The 24680-nt window shown below is 35.6% G+C and overlaps 3 protein-coding genes across 8 annotated transcripts in view; 1 reads left to right on the plus strand and 2 right to left on the minus strand.

Annotated features, from left to right (window-relative positions):
- Positions 1 to 4688: 4688 nt before the first annotated feature.
- On the minus strand, positions 4689 to 9921 carry LOC128220454 (IQ domain-containing protein K-like). The gene is made up of 7 exons (XM_052928865.1): positions 9785 to 9921; positions 9252 to 9503; positions 8328 to 8425; positions 7820 to 7872; positions 7323 to 7400; positions 6915 to 6999; positions 4689 to 5964 (listed from the first exon to the last, which is right to left on the minus strand). Exons 1-7 carry the CDS (start codon positions 9837 to 9839, stop codon positions 5764 to 5766), a joined length of 822 nt encoding a protein of 273 aa, XP_052784825.1. The 5' UTR covers positions 9840 to 9921; the 3' UTR covers positions 4689 to 5763.
- Positions 9922 to 10044: 123 nt separating this feature from the next.
- On the plus strand, positions 10045 to 13303 carry LOC128218778 (ragulator complex protein LAMTOR3-like). The gene is made up of 6 exons (XM_052926471.1): positions 10045 to 10129; positions 10418 to 10452; positions 10642 to 10700; positions 11408 to 11541; positions 12194 to 12257; positions 12831 to 13303. Exons 1-6 carry the CDS (start codon positions 10094 to 10096, stop codon positions 12902 to 12904), a joined length of 402 nt encoding a protein of 133 aa, XP_052782431.1. The 5' UTR covers positions 10045 to 10093; the 3' UTR covers positions 12905 to 13303.
- Positions 13304 to 19330: 6027 nt separating this feature from the next.
- LOC128205015 (zinc finger protein DPF3-like) overlaps positions 19331 to 24680 on the minus strand; it is a 30368-nt gene continuing 25018 nt past the window's right edge. For all 6 annotated transcript variants that reach the window (XM_052906435.1, XM_052906419.1, XM_052906444.1 and 3 more), the window contains 4 exons: positions 23232 to 23357; positions 22369 to 22481; positions 21719 to 21800; positions 19331 to 21105 (listed from right to left, as the gene is read on the minus strand). In XM_052906435.1, the coding sequence (XP_052762395.1) occupies positions 21038 to 21105; positions 21719 to 21800; positions 22369 to 22481; positions 23232 to 23357 (389 nt within the window). In that variant the 3' untranslated portion in view covers positions 19331 to 21037. The remainder of the gene's footprint in view (positions 21106 to 21718; positions 21801 to 22368; positions 22482 to 23231; positions 23358 to 24680) is intronic.

The following is a 24680-nucleotide window of genomic DNA, read 5'->3' on the forward strand; positions in this document are numbered from 1 at the left end:
TTGGTTTTCAGATATTTATGCAAAAATTTGCTCTTTCCAAGACAAAAAATGGAAAAAAATGTAAAACGGTATATATCTGTGAGAGTGCAGCTTTAACTCAAATGTTTTATTACCGGCACATCACTAATGAATTGGTTTTGCCATTGCAGAGCATGGAAATTCCAATTTTTCTAATTATAGACAATATGTCATGGTATAAATAGAGGCATCAATGGAGTTCACACTGCGAACTGAGAAAGTAGTAGTAGAAGTAGTTGTTAAAGTAGTAGTAGAAGTGGTGGCAGTAGCAGAAGCAGCAGCAGCAGCAGCAGCAGCAGCAGCAGCAGCAGCAGCAGCAGGTAAACACGGACGATAGTTGCCACATGCAAAAGTCGTATATGATTTAATTTACTGCGGTGCCGTTTATAATTATACTGATAATTACGCCTTAAACCAGGAATATTTAGCGGGTAAAGCTCTTAAGGCTTTAAATGTATCATTGAATAAATGTAAAGAATATGATTTAAAACCTCATTTATTTTGCCAGTTGTTTGATGTCTTTGTAGGGTCTTTATCAAATTATTTATGTGAAATATGGGGTTTTAATATTAGCCATTTGAAATTTTGTGAAATGTTATTATAATTAAGTAAGAACAATACTGATGGAAATGCAAAGCATCAAAGACGCACCGAATGTTTTTGAAACATGACTTTATTAAAGCTGCACTATCACAGATTGAACGTTTTGACAACTTTTTTAATTTTTGTCATGGAACGAGTATTTATGTGAAAATGCATGGGAACCAGTTATGTAAGACTGCTGACAAAACATCAGATCGCAAATGCATAAAACATTAATTTTCGAACGGAAATATGAAAATCTGCGATCTATTGTCAGCAGTCTTATGTCACTGGTTTGGTGATATTTACGAAAAAAAAAGAATGCTCATTCCAAGACAAAAATAAAAAAGTTGTCAAAGCGGTAAATCTGGATTTTCAGCTTAATGTCACCACGACCTTGACCTTTGACCAACTCACTCAAATAGCAAGGGTGTTGGTCATGTTTGAATGACCTTTTCCAAGTTCAAAGACACTATGCTTAAGCAATTTTCAATTATTGAAAGGAAATTTTGAGCTTGTCAATTTCTTTGAAAAATAGTTGATAATGCTTTAAAAACATAGTAAAAAATATTATTTATGCTGGTACGACAGCGTTATGTTTCAAATTATTAAATTTTCCTTTTAATGAAGAGACATGGTCGGTATATCTGTTTTCTTATTAACTTCCAATATATTTGACATTTAAGTATACATATCACAAAAAAAATGTACTTATACTATTGTACCCATGTAATTTGATGTTGCAAACTTATACGTACTGTTATTCTATTTCATTTTATCTTTCTATGCACATGTGGGCAGAGCATTTTGATGCAAAAGGATTTTGAAGTAACAAGCAGTTTGACCATTCATCCTGATGTTTAAATAACATATGCATTGTAGGCGGATGTGACCGCTAATATGCTATTTCAGTCGATCCATTGGGCATAATATTCGTTAGTTATGGGAAACTCACCTTTCACCTTCTGACCTCAGTATCAAAAGAGGTCATTCCCGTGATAGTTTTGAAACTGCCTACCCAGTTCGAGGTTTCTAGGCCCAAGTGCTCAATAGTTATTGGCCATTGCCTTTGAAATACTGACCTAATATGGCCAACATGCCTACCAAGTTTGAGGTCCCTTGGTGTTAGCGTTCTTCAGTAAGTGATAGAAAAAAGATTTTTGACTAAAGGTTACCACGACCTTGACATTGGCCCACTCACCTCAAACTCAATAGAGTTCATCTTCTGTAGTGACAAACCTTTTTACCAAATTTGGGGTCCCTGGACCGAAGTGTTCTAGGGTTGTTGATCGAAATCTGATAGGGTAAACGGACGGATGGGAGGACAGACGGCCCGATAACTATGTCGTCCTTACGGGGGTAAACAACACATGAGCAGTCACATGAATATGATAAATGCCCCCGAAAGACGTCGTTGGACAGAAAGTTTGAGAGAGCAAAGTATGAACACGAACATGACAAGTCACTTCAAGATGGAGTGGATGTCAACTGGTGCCTGTTGTACTTTAACAAGGGAATGTAGGGCATAACTGAACTTTCTGTGTAAGTGAACATTGTACATGCCAGAATTCAATATTTTAATGCAACCGAGAAAAATAAATGGAATGAACAAAACAAATGTTAAAGAGAATGAAGAAGCAAATTGACTAGAGCTTCCGCTGGTAGTGTTCGAACTGCAAACGAAGTAAGAGGTTCTAGACACAAGTGTTCATCAGTAATTGACCTTCACCTTTGACCCACTGACCTCAAAATGAAAAGTGTTCATCTGTTGGTGATGATTTACCTGCCTACCAAGTTCGAGGTCCATGTGCGTAAGTGTTCATTAAGTCATGATCGGAAACCGCATTACAGATGTACATACAGACGGTCCATTCCTTCGGGACCATAAATAAGCTAATATTTCAGCACGTCTATTTCTCACTGTGATTTCTCGGAATAGCGTTGCTCATTTTCCATCTAAATCATTGGAGGAAAATGTATGAATATTTAGCATAATAAATGTATTTAATTTACTTTTAAATGAAAACGCAATATAAACTTTTGTAAAATGTGTTAGCTACTGAAAAGAATGCTTCTGTATGGATTCATACCGCTACATTGAAACCCACAAAAGATTTGTAATCCTGTACTAAACAACAAAGGCTAAAAGATTAAAATTGAAGAATTTCAAGTAAAGATTTTCATTAGGGGTGTTCTACCTTAATACACATAAAAGGGTCATGGTACTTGTGCACTGCACTTCCTCTCATTGCTAACTTAATATTAAGTTATATTTCAATAATCAGCGCTATAGTTAGGGTAGATAACTTAGAAAATATGCACGAGAGGATTATGGTTCTTGTGCACTGCACTTCCTCTAATTGCCATCTATCTATATACCAAGTTTAATTGCAATCCCATCAGCAGTTTTGAAGTTATGGCCCGGACAAGCACTTATTATGGAAAAAGGTTAAGGGGAGATAACTTAAAAATATGCAAGATAAGAGTATGGTGTTTGTGCACTGCACTTCTTCTCAATGACATATATCTATATACCAAGTTTTATTTTAAATCCCATCAGTAGTTTTGAAGTTATGGCCTAGACAAGCACCAATTATGACCTTCCTCTCTTTGCCATTTATCTATAAACAAAGTTTAATCTAATCCTATCAGTAGATTTGAAGTTATTATCCAGACAATAAACAATTATGAAAAAATGGTTTAGGGGAGATAATTTGATAAATATCATGATAGGATTATGGTTCCTACTGGGAGCATAAAAATTGTCATAATATTTCTTAGTATACAAAGGGCAAAAGGGGCCATAAATCTGTCAATATTTAAGCATTAGTTACATTACCTGTCACAAAAGTGTGTATTGTTACTGTGAGGAAGTTTAGACATTATGAATTTGATATCCTGAACGGCTGATAAGTAATTAATAAAATAATTTGTTTTTTATCACAGACAGACTATAGGGCATCCACACTTTTTTACGAGGCCCTAATTAACACGATCTGATATATCTTTTGCTTCATATTCTTCAAAGTACTATATATATTCCTGGGTGCAAGTGTTCTTTAGTTATTGGGCGCAAACCGTTTTTTCACCTCTAGGTCATCACAACCTTGACCTTTGACCGTCTGATCCCAAAAGCATTAGGAGTCATCAACTAGTCATGACCAACTGGTATACCAAGTACTAAGTTTCCTGGTGCAAGCGTCATTTAGTTATTCAACGGGAAAACATCGTTTTAAACCTCAAGGTCACCTTGACCTTGACCTTCTGCTCCAAAAATCATTAGGGGTCATCAACTAGTCATGACCAAATGACCAACTGGCATACCAAGTATGAAGATCCTGGATGCAAGTGTTCTACAGTTATCGAGCTGAAACCGTTTTTTTTTCAACTCAAAGTTAATACGACCTTGACCTTCTGATCATAAAATCAATAGGGGTCATCTACTAGTCATGACCAACAGGCATACCAAGTATGAAGCTCCTGGATGGAAGCTTTCTTCAGTAACTGAGTGAAAACCATATTTCAGCTTTACATTTAGGTCAGCGCCAACATATCGTTTTTCACCTGAAGGTCACCAAAACCATGACCTTTAACCTACTGATCTCAAAATCAATAGGGGTTATCTACTGGCCATGACCAACTTTCATACCAAGTATGAAGATCCATGACCCAACGGATCTTCACCACAGAAACCATTTTTTCACCTCAAGGTCACTCAGACCTTGGCCTTTGACCTTCTAATCACAAAATCAATAGGGGTCATATACTGATCATGACCAGCCTGCATACCAAGTATGAAGTTCCTAGGCCCTAGCCTTCTCAGGTTATTGTGCGGAATTGAAGTGTGACGCACAGACTGACTGACAGAAAGTGCAAACAAAATATGTCTCCCCCATTCATTGGGGTGACATATTGACATCAGCGACTGATTAACCGCAGAAATATTGAAGCAATAAGCCCTAGCCTTAGTGTTATGTGTGAATGTCTTGTAAAGTATTTTTAATTAAGGCCAAGACAAAAGTTGTAGCACAATGCCACCCCTGACACCATCCTATAACAATTCTTCGAAAAACAGACAGGCTAAAACGTATTCTGAAAAAAGTGATTTATTCCCATACAATAGCTTATTGTATGAACCCAGGTAGTAACAGGGAAAGTAAAACATATAACATCAGTGGTCATAGAAGACTTTTAAATAAAAAACAAAATCCATACAATGTGTAATTTTTTTTGTTTACTGACCAGTGACAATTTTCAGTTAAAAATTAGCAAATCAGATTTGTCAATAGAGAGTACACCACTGAAAAACATGTGGACAAGCCGATTTAGCAGTCATTATAGTAAAATCGTATTTTTTTCATCAATCTGATACACCTTGTTTAAGACAAAACAAGTCCCCATCCACATCAAAGTTACATATTGCCCACTTGCACTTATGTCAGTAAGCAAAACAAAAGGGTTGTCATCAAAGCACAAGTCAATTGATAGGCCGGACTTGTCAGCCATTCAAATACAGAGTTTCATTCTCCTTCACCAGAGTGATGATACAATGCATTAGATTTATCACGATCAAACCTCTGATGAATGAGAATGTGATAGATATGCATCACATATAAATAACCTACTTCCATGGTTAACCTATGTGGGAGTAGTAATAAGATCTTAAATTTAAAAGGAAGTGTTGTAAACAGTATTGACAACAGTTATAACAATTTTTTTTGAAGATTTATGACCAAAAATGTATTTTCCAAACAAAAACTGTTTTGTCATACATATGTGAAGTTCAAAATATAAAACAAAAATATCACAGAATGTATATGCATTTTAGAACAAAAATATAATTCAATATTATCACAAGCAATTTAATGTATCAATTAATGACAAAAACACAGATTCCCAGACAAATAAAAGATTGCAAATTTGTTTGTGTTTAAATAGAATATATACTAAACAGACTTTCATAGATGTCCTGGTTCTGTACAATAAGTCCCATACATCCATTTAATATAATGAATAGCTCATTCAGTACAGGGATATTAGAAAAACCATCATTTACACTTAATTGATAGCCAAAAAATAATGAAAAGAAAATTTGAACCAAATATTTCATTTTATACAAAATGCAACAGTACTAGAAGTAAACATGTTTACTCAGAGTCTGGATCACACAGGTGGAGTCTTTACAGTGTCTGTTTTATTTTCTGTCGATTTATTTTCTGGGGTTATACTTTCGTTGGTGTTGTTTGGAGATTCTGGCATCTTTTTCTCCCAAAAGTCGCTTACACGGCGCGATACATCACCCTTTTCCTCACGCCATTCTGCCTGCCACTGGCGTAGCTCCTGTACCTCTGGATCTTTGCGAACCTGAAGGGAGATGAAACAAATGCGTCATGAAACAACTTGAATGTTTTTCAAATATTATTTCATAAATTTATTTTGACATTGTCCATGTCCATGATATATTATCTTTTATGCTGAGTAATTGGTCGCTTGAAAAAGTCCAGGAAATCAGTCCAATTTCAAACAATTTCAATTAAAGATCAGGCAATATGCAGATACCAAACCAAGACATTTTCAAGTACACAAGTTTGAAACTGCAATAGTTTTCGAACACTAACTTTCATCTGGAATAAATGGGTTGGTTTTATTGTATAGGTGTCTGCCTCTAACCAATGATGATGTTGGTTTAAGAACCACAAGTAGGAAGTCTTCTTGGTCTTTTCAGCAAGGACAATTAGTAAATGATCACCTGGCCCCAATTTCTCGAAACTTCTTAAGTCCCTCATAACAGGATTAAGCTAATCTCACTATTTTGGTTTTTCAATAATTTGTGTAATATTTACTTCCTTAACAATTTTTATACTTAAGATATGAACTATCTTGATGATAATCACAATAAACCATTTTTCACTTATCAAATTTCAATTTAAGTATGGGTTTTGGCTAATTGAAATAAGCTACTGTTAAGCTTAAGAAGTTTTGAGAAATTGGGGCCTGATTTCTATCACAGAAAAGTTCTCAGACAAACCTGATCATTTCAGTTCATTAATGTCTACAATATTTAATTAAAATCAATTAAAATGTATTTTCTATGTAGATTGTTTCATTCTTGCTTGGTCATTTTTTTCAATTTTGTTTGTTTTGATCATTTTTTTAAGGTTTAAAAATTGTGCTGATATCATTTAATCAACGAAAAGCTTTGGTAAATTTGAGTTATTTGCTAGGTTTTAAATTTGCAACATGATTGAATTACATTTAAAAATAAATAAATAAATGATCTCCATTGAACTAATTTGAATGTAAACCACATGTACCTGGTAACCCCTCCAGAAAGCCTGGATTTTGAGAGCAGCTTCGTCTTCCGTCCAGATCAAAGACAGTGGTAATGGTGGCCGTGGACTGAAATATAAAGGACAAAGTGTAAATATTAAGGATGTACATATATAGATAGATTAATATACAAATATAAAGGATGTTCTCACATATATACAAAACATCTTTTTAGTGTTGCTATATATATATAGCATGTAGAATTTAAAAAACATGAAAGCATTTACTTTTATAAAGGACATACTTTTGACACATTGATTTTGTTCCGTGAAACTGGACATCCTGACACATGTTTGTTTTTTGTTTGGCTACACAGGACATACCATAAATGCAGTAACTGAGTGTCCACCAAGCCAAGTAGTTTAATAAACAAAACACATCAAACTACTTACTGATCTTTCAGCCAATCTTTTACAAACGGAATGTCTTCCAGATTTGTCTTTGGTTTATCTTTTCTAGCAGAATTGTTGCTGTAATAGTTAAAACAAGTGAGAATTATTCTTGTAACTATATGTTTTTGTTATAGTACGAGTATGTCAACAATTTTATTCATAACTATACAGATTTTTAACTTTACAATTATATGTTTGTTAAATAATATTTCAACAATTTAATTTGTAACTATATGTTTTTTTAATAATATGTCAACAGTTCTATTTGTCACTTTATTTTTTAACAATATGTCAACAATTCTATTTGTTACTATTTTTTTTAATAATGTGTCAACAAATATATTCGTTACTATATAAGTTTTTTAATAATATGTAAAAAGAAAGATTTGTAACTATTTGGGGGTTTTAATAATATGTTTTTGATTTCTATAACTGTAAACAGGTTTTTAATTTTCTTATACTTATATCAAAATTAAGTGGAATTTGATGTAACTTACTTGTATAAAAACTCAGTTACGTAGTCAAGGGCATCAAATTTTGTTCTTTTTCTCTGAAAATAAATTGACATTCCATACAGCGCTAACAACATAAAGTTCTGGTGTCATGAAACACAAAAAAGATGTATAACTAGAAATAATTCCATTCATCAATAGATGTGGATAAGCACCTGACCATTGCTACCTTATTTTGAATTCATGATGAAAGACTGACAACATCAAGATCGAGGTATTTAAGTATATTCAACAAAACGAAAAATTTATACTTCTCAAGATCTTGAATAATTTCATAAATAAAGACAATATACTTCTCAAGAACTTAGAAAATCAGGGTGACTCTGTGTTGTGCTTGTGCAGTTTCAATTTATATTATGATAAGGGTTTGGTAGATTCAGATTCTGGTGAATGATTGATCATTAAAGTAAACTTGCAGTAAGAAATGATCTGCTGTTTTCCTTGTTATTTTTATTTATTATAGATAATTCCAAACAAATTCATTATAACATACCTCAAAGCACTTTTCCTTCTTTGCTTGTTCAAGCATTCTCTCCATTGCAGGTAGAAGAACTGGGAAAACATGGTGCTCTAGATATTCACTGGGGCTACCTTAAATAATAAAACAAGGGAAAATTACAGCCCGGACACAACCACATATACTTTATGTCCTTATATGCAGCATTCCATTGGGAACAAACACTTAGTGTGACCTTGTTCTTAAAATTGGGGACATGGGTCTTGCATGGACGCTTTGTCTTTGTATGTTGAACACATATGGCCATATGATCATACCAATGGTTTTAAACTTACTTTTAAAACGGTAACTGTGAACTCTGAAAGAGTTTATAATGGTAAGGACTATGTATGGACATAATGGTTACCAAAATAAGAGTACTTTCAAAATTGTCACAATAAACTGGTACAGAGACTGCATACTTACAAACAAGTACAATTAATAGAAGTACATATTGGAATGATTATTCAATACTACGTTAAAATTAACGAATGTTGATAACAACATCGTTGTTAACTTTCAAATCTTTACCACTCTGGAAGTTTCAAGGACACACTTGTAATCAGCTTACTTAAATCTTTATCTTAAATACATTTTTTTTAAAATAACACATTATTAGATTTCACTTGAAAAAGTTAACAACAATGTTGTTCGTTTATACTACCAGTAATTTCATAAGCTTGATTGTTAAGACAGTTGAAAGCTGATATTTTAACAACCTTCTGTCTGTTTCATGGATAAAACTAGTACAAGTGTCCTTTTTGAGAGGTCATTAAAAAGTACCCATGGTGAAGATCAAACAAACAACCTCTTGAGTGAGAGGCAGACGACGATACCATTAGACCTCTCTCACATTCTTTACAGTTAACAATGTCATAAGCTTTCATAAATGTCTAGCCAATTGGCTCATAAGTAACATACATTCATATTTTGAAGGCACAGGAGTAGGCGGTGGAGATGGTGACTTTGTTGGCTTCTCTGTGAAAGCGTAACCAATTACTGATGGATGAGTCTGGGCAACATCAACTTCTTCATATGCCAGTGTATCAGTCGGAATGTGGCTGTACATTTTCCCGAAGAACACTGGATTGTGTTTTGAAGGATCATAGTCCTGGTAGTCTGTAGCCACTGAGAGTTCATCGTCCTCTCTGATTTGTTTGTATCCAGAGAACTCTGCAAAAAGCATGTCATATAAAAACTATTGCCATATCAAAAATAACCAAAGAAAATTTTAATCTACATTTATTTGGACTATTGTTTTATCATACAACTTAAACGACAAACGATGTAAACACATACGAAAAGTAAATTAAATATTTCATTATTTGTAATGTATTTTCGCGAGTATATAAACCTAAACGTTTTCCGAAATGTCAGTGAGAATAAATTAGTTCTAACTAGATTTTACGACTTGAAAATAAATAAAAATGTGATTGAATCAACTAGCATCATACCTTTACATATTTCTTCGTATATATTTGGCTCGGGAACTTTTGTGATGACTGACATCTTGACAGCCAAACAACAACTGATGTAAACAATTCCGCGTAAAAATAGGGCGAAATAAAAAACTGGTTCTATCTGAAGGCACAATTAAGTCTATACAGGAATATTTAATTCATTTTTAACATCAATTTTTCTTATAATTTTGCTACTTTTTAAGGCTTTAATATGCGAAAATATATTTTATTTCTTTATATATTACTACGATGTTGTTAGGGACTATTTCTTGATATTTCAAGGGAAATAACTCATACCAGGAAATGAAAGTAGAAATTGGTGTCACAATGGCCACTGAGGTAATATTTTCTAATTATTGTAAACAAACCATGTTTTAAAATTTGTATAAATAACAATCATAATCCTGACAGTTTTATTTACTGATTTTGGTATGAACCATCCCACATGTTAAAGCTGTCATTACATTTTAATTATGTTATTATAAATGAAAAGTGGGTGTGCACATCACAGCTGTTCATGTACATTTTGTACATTGCATGTTATTATGATATAATGAAATTATCCTGGCAAAAATATGGATGCAAATTACAGTTCTCCCCTGTTAATATGTATGTACTCTTTTACAGGAACTAAAAGTCTATTTCACCAGGCTCATGAAGAGGTATTAAGTCTTTAGATTGAATTATTTATTAGAAAATATTTTAAGAAGTTAAAAGTCTTAAATTATGCTATAAGGATTTTTGAAAAAACGGAAGCTCTATTTTGCGCTACCTTAGCGCTGTTCTTTGACTATGCGTACTATTTATTTTCGGAATTGTTAAACAATGTAGTCTGGCTTGTTGTGTTTTAGCGTTGAAGGTCTGATGGCAATTGTGATCACAGACAGAGATGGAGTACCTGTCTTTAAAGGTATGACAAAAATATATTACCGTAGACAATTTTAGCTGGATGTTGCACTAAATTCTCTTTTTACGAGAGTCATTGTTTTGAATTGAGAGTGAAACTGTGCAGTGTGAAACTGTGCAGTTTAAAACAAGCAGTATCTGGAAAAAGGACTATTTATGGGATGATAATTCAATAGTTTTCATATTAAATTGTTTTCTTTTGACCTATAGTAAAATGCCCTAAATAAAATACATGAGGCCTTTCTATCACGATAAGGATATTTTACTAAGGATAAAGTGAATACATATCATGATTACTGGCTGAGAAATAGTACATGTATAATATTTAATTACAAATATTTAGTACATTTTGCAAGTGAGCTTGAAATAGCATCAGATGAATCTATTGATCAATTTCGTATTTTGTAAATTGGTCCTGGCAGTAAAAGTGCACTTGGTGTGGGGCTCAAACCTAAGACCACCGGAACACTAGCACAGCACTCTAACCAACTAAGCTAACCGGGCGGCTGATTCTTAGCCACACACATAACATTTGCAATCCAGCCTGCATAAATCATGATCTATTGTTAAAGTTTTAATACATCAGAAATAGAGTACATGTAGTACAAGACTTTCTTAGATGATTACACTGTAACAGCACATACATTATCAGTTCAAAAAAGTCCATACTTTATTAACATTATGGTTATACATCTTTCTTTACAATTACAGTGGCCACTGACCAGGCTCCAGACCAAGTGTTAAAGCACAACTTTCTTGGAACATTCGGCCTGGCTGCAAGTCAAGCCAGCAAGCTTGGGATGTCTTCTAATAAGTCAATCGTCTGTTTCTACGAGCATTACCAGGTAAGTAAATATTCATATGAACTAATGTATTGTTAGTAAAAAAAAAATGTTCTTTAGTATGCCAGGCCAGGCACATGTTTGAAAAAAATAGTGAGGAAAGGCATTGTGAATTCAATAACTGTTTTCACTCATTCTTATTTTGTCCCTTCTTCATTTAAGTTTTGTCCAGAGCAGAACTTGAAATTTTCTTGAAGGAATTGATAACTAATTGGTAATGTGAAGTTGTGCACACTGCAAGAAATATGACTTCTGGGCATTTTGTTATGTTCACTTGTTTATTTTTTAACACAAACAAATTTTTAGTAGCATTACTGTGAAATCTGGAACATTAATAGATGGCAATGTGAAAATTACACAATGCAAGGGTGCTTTCTTCTGAAATTAAGAAGTTATCTCCCCTCAAACTTTGGTATTTGTCCAGTTTATGCTTCAAAGATTGCATTTGGTGAAACTCAGAAAATTGATAGATGACAGTGTGAAGTTAAACACCAGCATATGTTTTTAGTAGAGATTTTAAATATTCCAAATTGTTGCTAGTTCTACGAATCTAAATCTACCGTACCTCAACTTTGTCTCATTTATTCTTAGGAAATCTTGTTTAACTATGCATTTTAAAATGTGAACCTCTGCTGAACATATGTTGTAATTGCAGGTTGTACAAATCAACAAATCACCCCTGCTTCTGACATTCATAGCTTCCAGTGAAACAAGTACAGGTATATCCCACAGAACATTTTTAGCTAATCTGCTTTTTTTGAGAATTTCTTTTTGGATATTGTCATAGTCTCAGCGTTAACTTTGGCTTAAAAACACTTTAAACTTGGTCATCACTCAGAATTGTTCAACTCTTGGTACACATGTTGCGAGAGACATTTGAACAAATGGAAAGCAAAGCCCATAATTCATAATTGTTGAGTAATGCCTGTCTTTAGACTGAGAATCACAGACGAGTGTTGGTGTTTGTGCCATGATGCTCTTGTTTTATTTCCAGCCAATGAAATGGCTGATTAAGCTTTCATTAAGTATCATGTATTCAGTATGATGCTTCATTGTTAAAAAATTCAGTTACATATAATAATAAACATGATACTATATTTGCTTCTCTTACTGAACATGTTTTATTATGTCTTAGTAAGAATATAAATCATGTCAAATCTTAATAGCTAAGATATATTTGCCCTTCTTAATCATAAATTGGTATTAATATCTAATTTTTCAACTTTATCCCAATACATGTTTGATGGCATTTTTTTTTTAATTATCTTATTTTACGTTTAATTTGTTTTCAGGACTTTTACTAGACATGGACAACACGTTTACAGACGCTTTAGATGATTTAGGTCGGGTAGTGGGTACAACTTAACTGTGCAAAAAACACCGACATTGTGAACAATTCAGGTGCAAAATATAACTTGAAAAGACATTTGTCCATAAAGATGTGTTTGCATACAAGTATACACCTAGCAAGATTATTGGAAGTGGACATATGGCTTCATACACAGTTGTTATTGCTTTAAAAGTGAAATTTATTGCAACAGTCAATATACACCTATATGCATGCCGAATAGGCAAGGTTTAAATCCAATTTTGTAAAGAAATGTACTACTGAATATTAGACTGTAAATTGATACACTTCAAGTAGTTAAATTATCACCCTGGTACTCAATATATCTTTTTTCCTTTGTTACAGAATTATGTTTGCAGAGTATAAAACATGTGTAACAAATTTGTACTAAGAAGTGCAATAAAATTATTATTTGGAGTCCTCTTTTTCAAGCATTTTTACTGTAATTATCCTTAACGAAAGAACGAACGAAAGTTTATTCAATGAAAGGCCTCCAGCCCATAATACATGTTACAATGCAAATCAAATATAACAAAATGCATATATGTAACTTAATAAGAGTTGTGTCTCTTGGTTAACAAGTTAAGTGTTATCTATAGCTAACATGAGTTTATGAATGTAAAGAGCAATGGATTTGATATGGGTAACATTTTCCGATGCCATCATATTATAGAAATGAAAAATGTCAGTATTTCCACGATACCAAGAGAACAAATAATTTTCCCGGATGTCATTAAATCTTGAACACTTAAAAAATACATGATATTCATCTTCAATAGCAAGTATGTCTTTATCCAATAAACAATAAATACAAAAGCGATCATTTCTATCAATACAAAAAAAGCGACCAATTTCAATGTGAAGTTTATGACTAGATGTTCTAAATCTTGCCAATGACTTCCCCCACAAGCTGCCTTGATGCAGACAATGACACTCCCCACATGCTGCCTTGATGCAGGCAATGACACTCCCCATATGCTGCCTTGATGCAGGCAATGACACTCCCCATATGCTGCCTTGATGCAGGCAATGACTTCCCCCATATACTACCTTGATGCAGGCAATGACACTCCCCATAATGCTGCCTTGATGCAGGCAATGACCCTCCCCATATGCTGCCTTGATGCAGGCAATGACACTCCCCATATGCTGCCTTGATGCAGGAAATGACTTCCCATATGCTGCCTTGATGCAGGCAATGACACTCCCCATATGCTGCCTTGATGACACTCCCCATATACTGCCTTGATGCAGGCAATGACACTCCCCATATACTGCCTTGATGCAGGCAATGACACTCCCACATGCTGCCTTGATGCAGGCAGTGACACTCCCCATATGCTGCCTTGATGCAGGCAATGACTTCCCATATGCTGCCTTGATGCAGGCAATGACACTCCCCATATGCTGCCTTGATGACACTCCCCATATACTGCCTTGATGCAGGCAATGACACTCCCCATATGCTGCTTTGATGCAGGCATTGACACTCCCCATATGCTGCCTTGATGCAGGCAATGACTTCCCATATGCTGCCTTGATGCAGGCAAGGACACTCCCCATATGCTGCCTTGATGCAAGCAATGACACTCCCCATATGCTGCCTTGATGACACTCCCCATATACTGCCTTGATGCAGGCAATGACACTCCCCATATGTTGCCTTGATGCAGGCAATGGCACTCCCCATATGCTGCCTTGATGCAAGCAATGACACTCCCCATTCAACATTCAATAAAGACTTAAAGCATTTATAAGTATCACAACGTGAGGAATTATTTACATCACCAAGCCATGTTTGTCTACAACAATCAGCAATTCTTATTTTAAAATGACACATAAATATATTTATATCTCCCACATCCTGGGCAATCCAAGCATACCCAAAGCCATATGTAAACAATATTTCTTTTATATAAGTTGCCCAAGTACGCCTACCTAAACTATCCAGATTTTTTATCATAATATATGAATTTCTAGGGAATCTACTTTCAGGCATTTGTAATACTTTGCACCAATATTTTACACATTTCGAGACATAAATAGTGGACATTGGTAATCTACCACATTCACCTAAAGCCACACAATTATTTACAGAACTCTTAACTCCGAGAAAATATTTACAAAAGAAAAGCTGTACTTTTTCAATCTCATTACATTCCTTGAATCCCCAAATTTCTGAGCAAAATATCAGTATCGGGGAGACCATTGTATCAAAAAGTTTAAAAAATTCATTATGATTAAACGTACCAAATGACAACTGATAGTTTTTAATTGAAAAAATAGCTTTCCTTGCCTGAACTGCTAATTTGGATTTAGCTGCAGACCAAGATAATGTTGGGAGTAAACAATAAACCCATATATTTGTACATCGATGTAATTCTGACGATGTTACCATTAAGTGTCCAATTTTCATACTGGCGTAATGGGCCTCCGTTTCTAAATACAATAATTTCAGGGTTTTTTCAGATGCATCCCATATTCATTACAGAAGTCGGAAATAGCGTTTAATTGTCGTTGAAGGTTTATGGCAGTATCAGCACAATTTGCCACATCATCTGCGTACAGTAAACAGTGTATATGTATCAGGAATATTGTCCGTGATAAAAACACCCTGGTTACAACTATCTTTAAGATATTGACATAGATCATTGATAAAAAGATTAAATAAAATTGGAGAATATAAATCTCCCTGCCTTGTCCCAATATTACACTTAAAACCCTCAGTAGCATAAACTTTTTTTGTATTTACGTTGTAGCCAAGCTAATGTATGATTTCATATTTGTTTCACACCACAATTTATTACCCAAATATTGGAAGCCTTGATTTGAAAAAGGAGATAACATGTAAGTTAAACTATATCAATAGAACTGGGGATTTTCAGTCATTTAAGGGCATAACTCAACAGTAAGTATGCGCTTTTGTACCAGTGAGCATTTATAGCAAGTTAAATGTGAAGTCAACAACACTCCGGCTATTTGTCAGTTTAATTTATTTTACTTCAAAAGGCAAAGCTCACAGGACAGTGGCAATACCTTCAACCACATAATGCCTTGATGCAGACAATGACACTCCCCACATGCTGCCTTGATGCAGGCAATGACACTCCCAATATGCTGCCTGGATGCAGGCAATGACACTCCCCATATGCTGCCTTGATGCAGGCAATGACTTCCCCCATATACTACCTTGATGCAGGCAATGACACTCCCCATAATGCTGCCTTGATGCAGGCAATGATACTCCCCATATGCTGCCTTGATGCAGGCAATGACTTCCCCCATATACTACCTTGATGCAGGCAATGACACTCCCCATATGCTGCCTTGATGCAGGCAATGACACTCCCCATATGTTGACTTGATGCAGGCAATGACAATCCCCCACATGCTGCCTTAATGCAGGCAATGACACTCCCCATATGCTGCCTTGATGCAGGCAATGACAATCCCCCACATGCTGCCTTAATGCAGGCAATGACACTCCCCATATGCTGCCTTGATGCAGGCAATGACACTCCCCATATGCTGCCTTGATGCAGGGAATGACACTCCCCATATGCTGCCTTGATGCAGGCAATGACACTCCCCATATGCTGCCTTGATGCAGGCAATGACACTCCCCATATGCTGCCTTGATGGAGGCAATGACACTCCCCATATGCTGCCTTGATGCAGGCAATGACTTCCCCCACAAGCTGCCTTGATGCAGGCAATGACACTCCACATATGCTGCCTTGATGCAGGCAATGACACTCCCCATATGCTGCCTTGATGCAGGCAATGGCACTCCCCATATGTTGCCTTGATGCAGGCAATGACCCTCCCCATATGCTGCCTTGATGCAGGCAATGACACTCCCCATATGCTGCCTTGATGCAGGCAATGACACTCCCCATATGCTGCCTTGATGCAGGAAATGACTTCCCATATGCTGCTTTGATGCAGGCAATGACACTCCCCATATGCTGCCTTGATGACACTCCCCATATACTGCCTTGATGCAGGCAATGACACTCCCATATGCTGCCTTGATGCAGGCAATGACACTCCCCATATACTGCCTTGATGCAGGCAATGACACTCCCACATGCTGCCTTGATGCAAGCAGTGACACTGCCCATATGCTGCCTTGATGCAGGCAATGACGTCCCATATGCTGCCTTCATGCAGGCAATGCCACTCCCCATATGCTGCCTTGATGACACTCCCCATATACTGCCTTAATGCAGGCAATGACACTCCCCATATGCTGCCTTGATGCAGGCATTGACACTCCTCATATGCTGCCTTGATGCAGGCAATGACTTCCCATATGCTGCCTTGATGCAGGCAAGGACACTCCCCATATGCTGCCTTGATGCAAGCAATGACACTCCCCATATGCTGCCTTGATGACACTCCCCATATACTGCCTTGATGCAGGCAATGACACTCCCCATATGTTGCCTTGATGCAGGCAATGACACTCCCCATATGCTGCCTTGATGCAGGCAATGACACTCCCCATATGCTGCCTTGATGCAGGCAATGACACTCCCCACATGCTGCCATGATGCAGGCAATGACACTCCCCACATGCTGCCATGATGCAGACAATGGCACTCCCCACATGCTGCCTTGATGCAGGCAATGTTACTCCCCATACGCTGCCTTGATGCAGGAAATGACACTCCCCATATGCTGCCTTGATGCAAGCAATGACTTCCCCAACATGCTGCCATGATGCAGGCAATGGCACTTTCCATATGCTGCCTTGATGCAGGCAATGACTTACCCCATATGCTGCCTTGATGCAGACCATGACACTCCCCATATACTGCCTTGATGCAGGCAATGATACTCTCATTATGCTGCCTTGATGCAGGCAATGACACTCCCCATATGCTGCATTTATATACACTCCCCCTATGCTGCCTTGATGCAGGCAATGACACTACCCATATGCTGCCTTGATGCAGGCAATGACACTCCCCATATGCTGCCTTGATGCAGGCAATGACACTCCCCATATGCTGCCTTGATGCAGGCAATGACTACCCCACAGGCTGCCTTGATGCAGGCAATGACTACCCCACAGGCTGCCTTGATGCAGGCAATGATACTCTCCATATGCTACCTTGATGCAGGCAATGGGGCACTCCCCATATGCAGCCTTGATGCAGGCAATGGGGCACTCCCCATATGCAGCCTTGATGCAGGCAATGGCACTCCCCACATGCTACCTTGATGCAGGCAATGGCACTCCCCCTATGCTGCCTTGATGCAGGCAATGACACTCCCCCTATGCTGCCTTGATGCAGGCAATGACACTACCCATATGCTGCCTTGATGCAGGCAATGACACTCCATATATGCTGCCTTGATGCAGGCAATGACACTCCCCATATGCTGCCTTGATGCAGGCAATGACACTCGCCATATGCTGCCTTGATGCAGGCAATGACACTCCCCATATGCTGCCTTGATGCAGGCAATGACACTCCCCATATGCTGCCATAATGCAGGCAATGGCACTCCCCACATGCTGCCATGATGCAGGCAATGACACTCCCCATATGCTGAATTGATGCAGGCAATGACACTCCCCATATGCTGCCTTGATGCAGGCAATGGCACTCCCCATATGCTGCCTTGATGCAGGCAATGACACTCCCCATATGCTGCCTTGATGCAGGCAATGACTACCCCACAGGCTGCCTTGATGCAGGCAATGACTACCCCACAGGCTGCCTTGATGCAGGCAATGACTACCCCACAGGCTGCCTTGATGTAAGCAATGACTTCCCCAACATGCTGCCTTGATGTAGGCAATGACTACCCCAACATGCTGCTGAGCAGCATGCAGTTACCTCAATATTGAAGCTAGGGACCAGAGAGTGGCACACCACTTGTCAGGTTATGGTGGTTACTGACGCCAAATCCTTTCTAAATCTGGCCATGAATGGCAATGTTATGAGCCATATTATTCATTAACTTTTGTCAAGAAGATCTTAAGTAATGGTTTTTGACTGTCAAATTTTACCTTATTATAATAATGCAATTTAAGTACAACTGATCCGAATCTTGCATGATTGTGTTCCACCAACTTGTCTTTCACACTTGAAGTAAGTTACATTAATGGCTGTTACTTAGTTACATAGTAATGCCACATATTAGCTTTTCTTTCATTTATTAAAGGGCAATTACTCTTGTGTTACTGACTTCGAGATGGTTCTTGCAAGTCCATCACCACATATAGGTTATATAATTTTCATTCTAGTATGTAGTAATGGCTTCTGACAGACAGATGGATGGATGGATGGATGGACCCAATGCCATATATATCCCTTCATTAAAATCTTTAGTAAGGGAAAACTAGTATGCTTATCAAAAGTGTATTCGGTCCCGTTTGTTAAAGCGTCTTTTTTCATATAAAGGTGATAAAATACTCGTTAAAAGTAATATCTTTCATTATTTATTATTCTTCTACATGCACATAATATTTTAAAAAGAACAACATTCATTTTATGTACACAGACATACTGTATTGTTGGAAATGATGAAATATAGATCAGTGATAAAATGAAGATTATGGTTAAGAAAATGCTGTATAAAAATGCCTGCACAATCTGATGATAAATTTGATGAAAAGGAAATGTCTCGGTCATGGTTTTCCACATATTACATTTATATTAATACAAAAAAAAAATGTTTTATGTAATGAGGTTGATATTTAATATATCTTTGATATATCGAAAGCATGACATACTTTTCATATTCTATAAGAATTAAATTCTGTTGTCTAAATCTTTTATCTTTGCAATGATCATTAGTCTTTGTAAATTGTACAATATTTTGTAATATATTCTTTCTAATCAAAACAAACATACCATAACATCATGAAAATGACAAAATGAAAGCACAACAAGCATGATTTTCTGTTCACAGGCAATAAATATCAAACACAAAATATACTTTGAGTGGCCCCAAAATGTAACCGATAAGAGCCTGTCATTACCTTATAACTGGGAGTAGGACTTAGTTAGTGGTCCCAGCTAAGAATAGGTAATGTTAATTAATAATTTTTTTAAAACAATTAATTTCAGAACAGTTACTGATAAACCTATGTACTTAAAAATATGAACATTGCTTTCATCTCACAAGTGTATTACTAGTGTAAAGTTTATGAAATGAAATGTGACATTGGTTTAGGACATTTTGATTACTTGTAGAGAAAGTCAACATATTTCCATTTTCTGTGTAATTATCTAAAATTATCTATATCCCTCGGCTCCTCACCAAGATTTATTTAAGATTCTTCAGCCTGCTTTTAAATTAACATTAACATTGCAATCATATGAACATATTTAAATAAAGTGGTCTTATAATTCACTTTCATGATTAATTCCAAATAACACCGTAATTGATTTGCGGAACTACAGCCTAAAACACAATACAAATTAACTAACAACATTAAAGGAAAGTAATCACTTATTTATACTCATATCGTATAGTATGCGGAACAAGGTCACTTTACAAAAACGTAGCTTTAAATAATTTTCATCTTCATCTCCTTTTTTCCAAACACAAGATAACATCTAAACCATCTCACACTTACGCAATACTCATTAAAGGTCCAATATGTTGCCATGGTAACAACTGTTTTCATAACAACTGGCCTCAAAGCTCATTATTTTATGTAACTTTTTTTAGAGCTTTTGGACTTTAGAACTCTATTTATATGATAATCATGGCAAATTCATAATTAAAATCAGGAATAAGTAAGAAATTGGTTCTAATGAGATCAGATACTAAAGCTTTTTACGCTGAAGAACTTTTGAGATATAGGGGCCAGGAATTTGAACTCAATGAAAAAAATAACACAAAAAAAAGCCTGATTTATTGGTTGTCACGGAAACCATTATTCTGTGTAAACAGGAATTTAGGCCATAATGAAACACCAATGAAAGTGACCTCATATAGATATCAGAGATAGTTATCAGAGTAACCACTTTAAGCCATACACAACACCAATAATATGGCGATCCCTTTATGGCTGCCATAGCATTCCATGAAAATTATTTCAAAAGCCATAATGCAACACCAAAGAAAATAGACAAAATTAAAACAGTTGCCATGGTAACCACTGTTTCCATGACAATACAAGATTTAAGCCATTCCAGCTGGCTTCTTTCCACCATGGAATTCTTCAATACACAGATGACAGCTCCAGTTCCCTGAAAAAAAGCAGGATAAAATGTTAAAACATCACTCCTTAAGAGCAATGCAAATGGCAGCCAACACTTGCTCAATTTTCCCACCTAATAAAGGAGCATAATTAGACAAATATTTTTTCCAGAGTAATGGGCCTTGCTACACGCTAGTGTGTTGCCCTTAAAGCTGCACTCTCTCAACTTGACTGTATCGACAACCTTTTTTTTATTTTTTGTTTCAGAATGATGATTTTGACATCAATGATTTCAAATCAGTAATATAGGAAAACTCACAGAACAGCTCTAAATGGTTTGGAAAACTGTCATTTTTCTTAAAGCGTTAGTAACACTTTCAGATCCAAATCATCAATATTTCGAGCGTAAATATTATAAACTGCGATCTCATCTTTTATAAGCAGTCTTATATCACAGATTTTCAGACATTTACGCATAATTCGGCTCATTTGAAGACAAAAAATCAAAAAGTTTTCAAAACTTTCAATCTGTGAAAATGAAAGTGTATGAATCTCTGTATGCCAAGCCAAGGACGCATACAACACCAAACCTAAAAAAAAATCCCTTAAGAAAAAGATTGGCTAGATATTACACATGCTTAATTTAGTTTAAAATTGTATACCTTCTGGGGCCTCAGCCAGGGGCGGGTTGAGGCAGTACATGTGGTAACCACGGTCACAATCATCGCAAAACAGTAGCTGCTCCTGGAAACAATGTACAATGATTTGTTTCCATGGCAACAGATATAAGATTATTAATTAAGATGACCATTTTGAAAATTTATAAAATCATATGTCTACTTTAAGGTTATAACAACAATTCATTTACAAGAGTATAGTAAAATGTTGTAATAATTTTTCTGTTCTTTTAAGTCCATCAGGGGAGATTAATTAAGTTGTCTGATTAATAGTACTAGCATCCCATTCCTATCACATTCCTATTTCTATGCATAATACATATTCATATTTTTATTAAATTAAAACTTATAAGACTGAAAATGAACATATGACAAAACCCATGTTTTTTTGACTACCTTGCTTGCTGGTTTTTGCAAATTTTGATCACTAAAAAAATATACAAGTCTGCTATTCGAACAGTGATTGAAATCTGTTCAAGCCGCTGATGAAATTCTGGAATTATTTTTTTGATTAAATTGACTTTGTATAAGTAGGAAGTATACAGGATTGTATATTTGCCAATTCATATAAGAAAATATGAAAATTCAGGCTAGTCCTTGAAAATGGGAATTTCTAACCCTGCTATTAAGCTTACATCATTCTCAGAAGTTCCGCACAGTCCGCAGGATTTACACTCAATACACTGCCATGGGTATTTCTTCACGGAAACAGTCATGTTTGCCGTGAACTGCAGGCAAGTTGGGTGACCTGAAAAAGAAAAATCATGTGACTAGGTATATGGTAAAAGTTTCCTTCAAACTTGCATAATAATTATGTAAAAAAAATATACAATAATTTTTTTATACATTGCAAAGGACGATTCTTCACTGAGATTGTCCATTTGAAACTCCTCAGCCATTTTCCATTGAAAACACCCTCATATTTATATGGACGGTTTACCTCGTCAGAAATCTTTACAGTACATTTAACTACGCTGCAAATTGATCAAGTAGTAACTTCAATTTAGTAATTAAACTTAATGACTTTATTCATAGGAATATTAATTATTTATGCGATAATACGCCTTACAATACGCCTTACAATCAAATTAAACTGTGATGTACAAAATTCATGTTAAAACACTATTATTAATTAATACTATTATTTAAATCTTATAAACTACTTCTACTGATGTACCAGCATACATCCGAGGTGGGTTTTGATGGAAAATGGCCGAGGAGTTCTGAATGGTCATGTTTATTATTAACTGCATGAAAGTGGGGTGCCCAAGATTTAAGGACGTAAAGAGTTTAAATACCATGACATCAGTTGGGTTATATCAGTCAAACAAAAGGATAGAATATCCAATTGCTGCAGAAAGCAATTAAGCCAGCAAACTAGTTAATAAATATCTTTTTTTCTCCTGTGAGCCCCTAGACAGAGGTTACTGCAAGACATGTAAGGTTTAATAATATTCCAGTTTTCTCCCTATTACTTATACAATTTGAACCTAGTTACCAGATCTTCCGCAATCGCTGCACGAAACCAGCTGCTCAGACTCCCCAGTCTTCTTGTTTTCATCGGAGTCTCCGAGACAGAAGTCACAATAGTTGCTGTTCTGCACTTTACCATCTTCACCACGCTCTGTTAATACAAAACTATGACTAAAGGCTAGAATTTAAAGTCTAAAAATGACTTTGTTTCCTTATCTATCCTTGTACTTCACATTAGGCTTGACCAATTTGATTCTATGTTTAGCATCAGGTTCTAATTTCAATACCTACCTACCAGACAGGAAAAATAAATAAATGTCATGAAAAAAATGTGCATAGTATCCTTAATTCAAACCGTTTCCAATATATACAGCAGATAAGCTTTACGGCAATATAAAGATTAAAGAGGCTATACACCAGATGGTCCCAAAATCCGCAAATACATTATTACCCCAAAAAAACAAACCTAGAATTGCTAGGAGGCAGATATTAATACATCGTTTTACATGATAAAAATAACAAACACAACAATCATGCTTCTGTCTGTGTTTCCTGTTTGAAAATAGCGCACAATGGTTTCCCAGTTTAAATCTAATCTGTTTAATAGTAAAGATAAAAATACTCACACTATTTTCAATCTTACTGGAATTTAAGGGATATTCAACCCCTGTAAATTTCTATTCGGAAAAAGTGAAAAAACTGCGAAAGATGCTTGTGTCAAAAGCTATGTGATACATAAGTAAGTAGGATTCAATGCATTGTACACAAGGATGTGAATTTTATGTAAGTTCTTTTACAATTTTCTTTTTTTATCTTGCAATTGTATCATCTGTGTCTAGTCCCTTTAAAGACAAATGTAGACACATGCATGTTTATAAAACATTGAAGGCTTAACACGAGTTTGATTCATGATACATCTATACTTCTAAACTTATGTTTTACTAACAGTATATTTTTAGATTTACAAATGCACTTTAAGTGGATATCTTTTGATTGTTTTTAAAAATGGTTTAATTTTTAGCTTTTGAAAGGCTAAAACCTACCAGACAGATGATGCTAAACATCAGAATCAATTTGGCATGGCCTTATCATAAAACTACAGGACAATATCAAGTACAAAATCTACATTCTAATGTATCACCATGTATACATGACATAAATTAGTATTAACTAAGCCATAACCTATGGTACCATTATTAGTAAGTATCACAAACTGTAAATTCAAAGTATTAAATAAAAAACTTGAAATAATTTTTCATTCTTGACACAAAAAACCCATTTCCATAAATGGTAAACAATTTATTCCATTATTTTTGTTCGAAATTATATTTTGTCCAATATGTAGTGTTTTTCAAATCTTTTAATTCATTTTGGTAAATAAGCAGTCAGCCATTATTGACATTAATGAGGTGAATTTGTATGATTTCAACAGACGCTTGGCCATCAGACAAAATATAATTTGAACACTATCCTG

The sequence above is a fragment of the Mya arenaria genome, chromosome 2, assembly GCF_026914265.1.
Source record: "Mya arenaria isolate MELC-2E11 chromosome 2, ASM2691426v1".
Lineage (NCBI taxonomy): Eukaryota > Metazoa > Mollusca > Bivalvia > Myida > Myidae > Mya > Mya arenaria.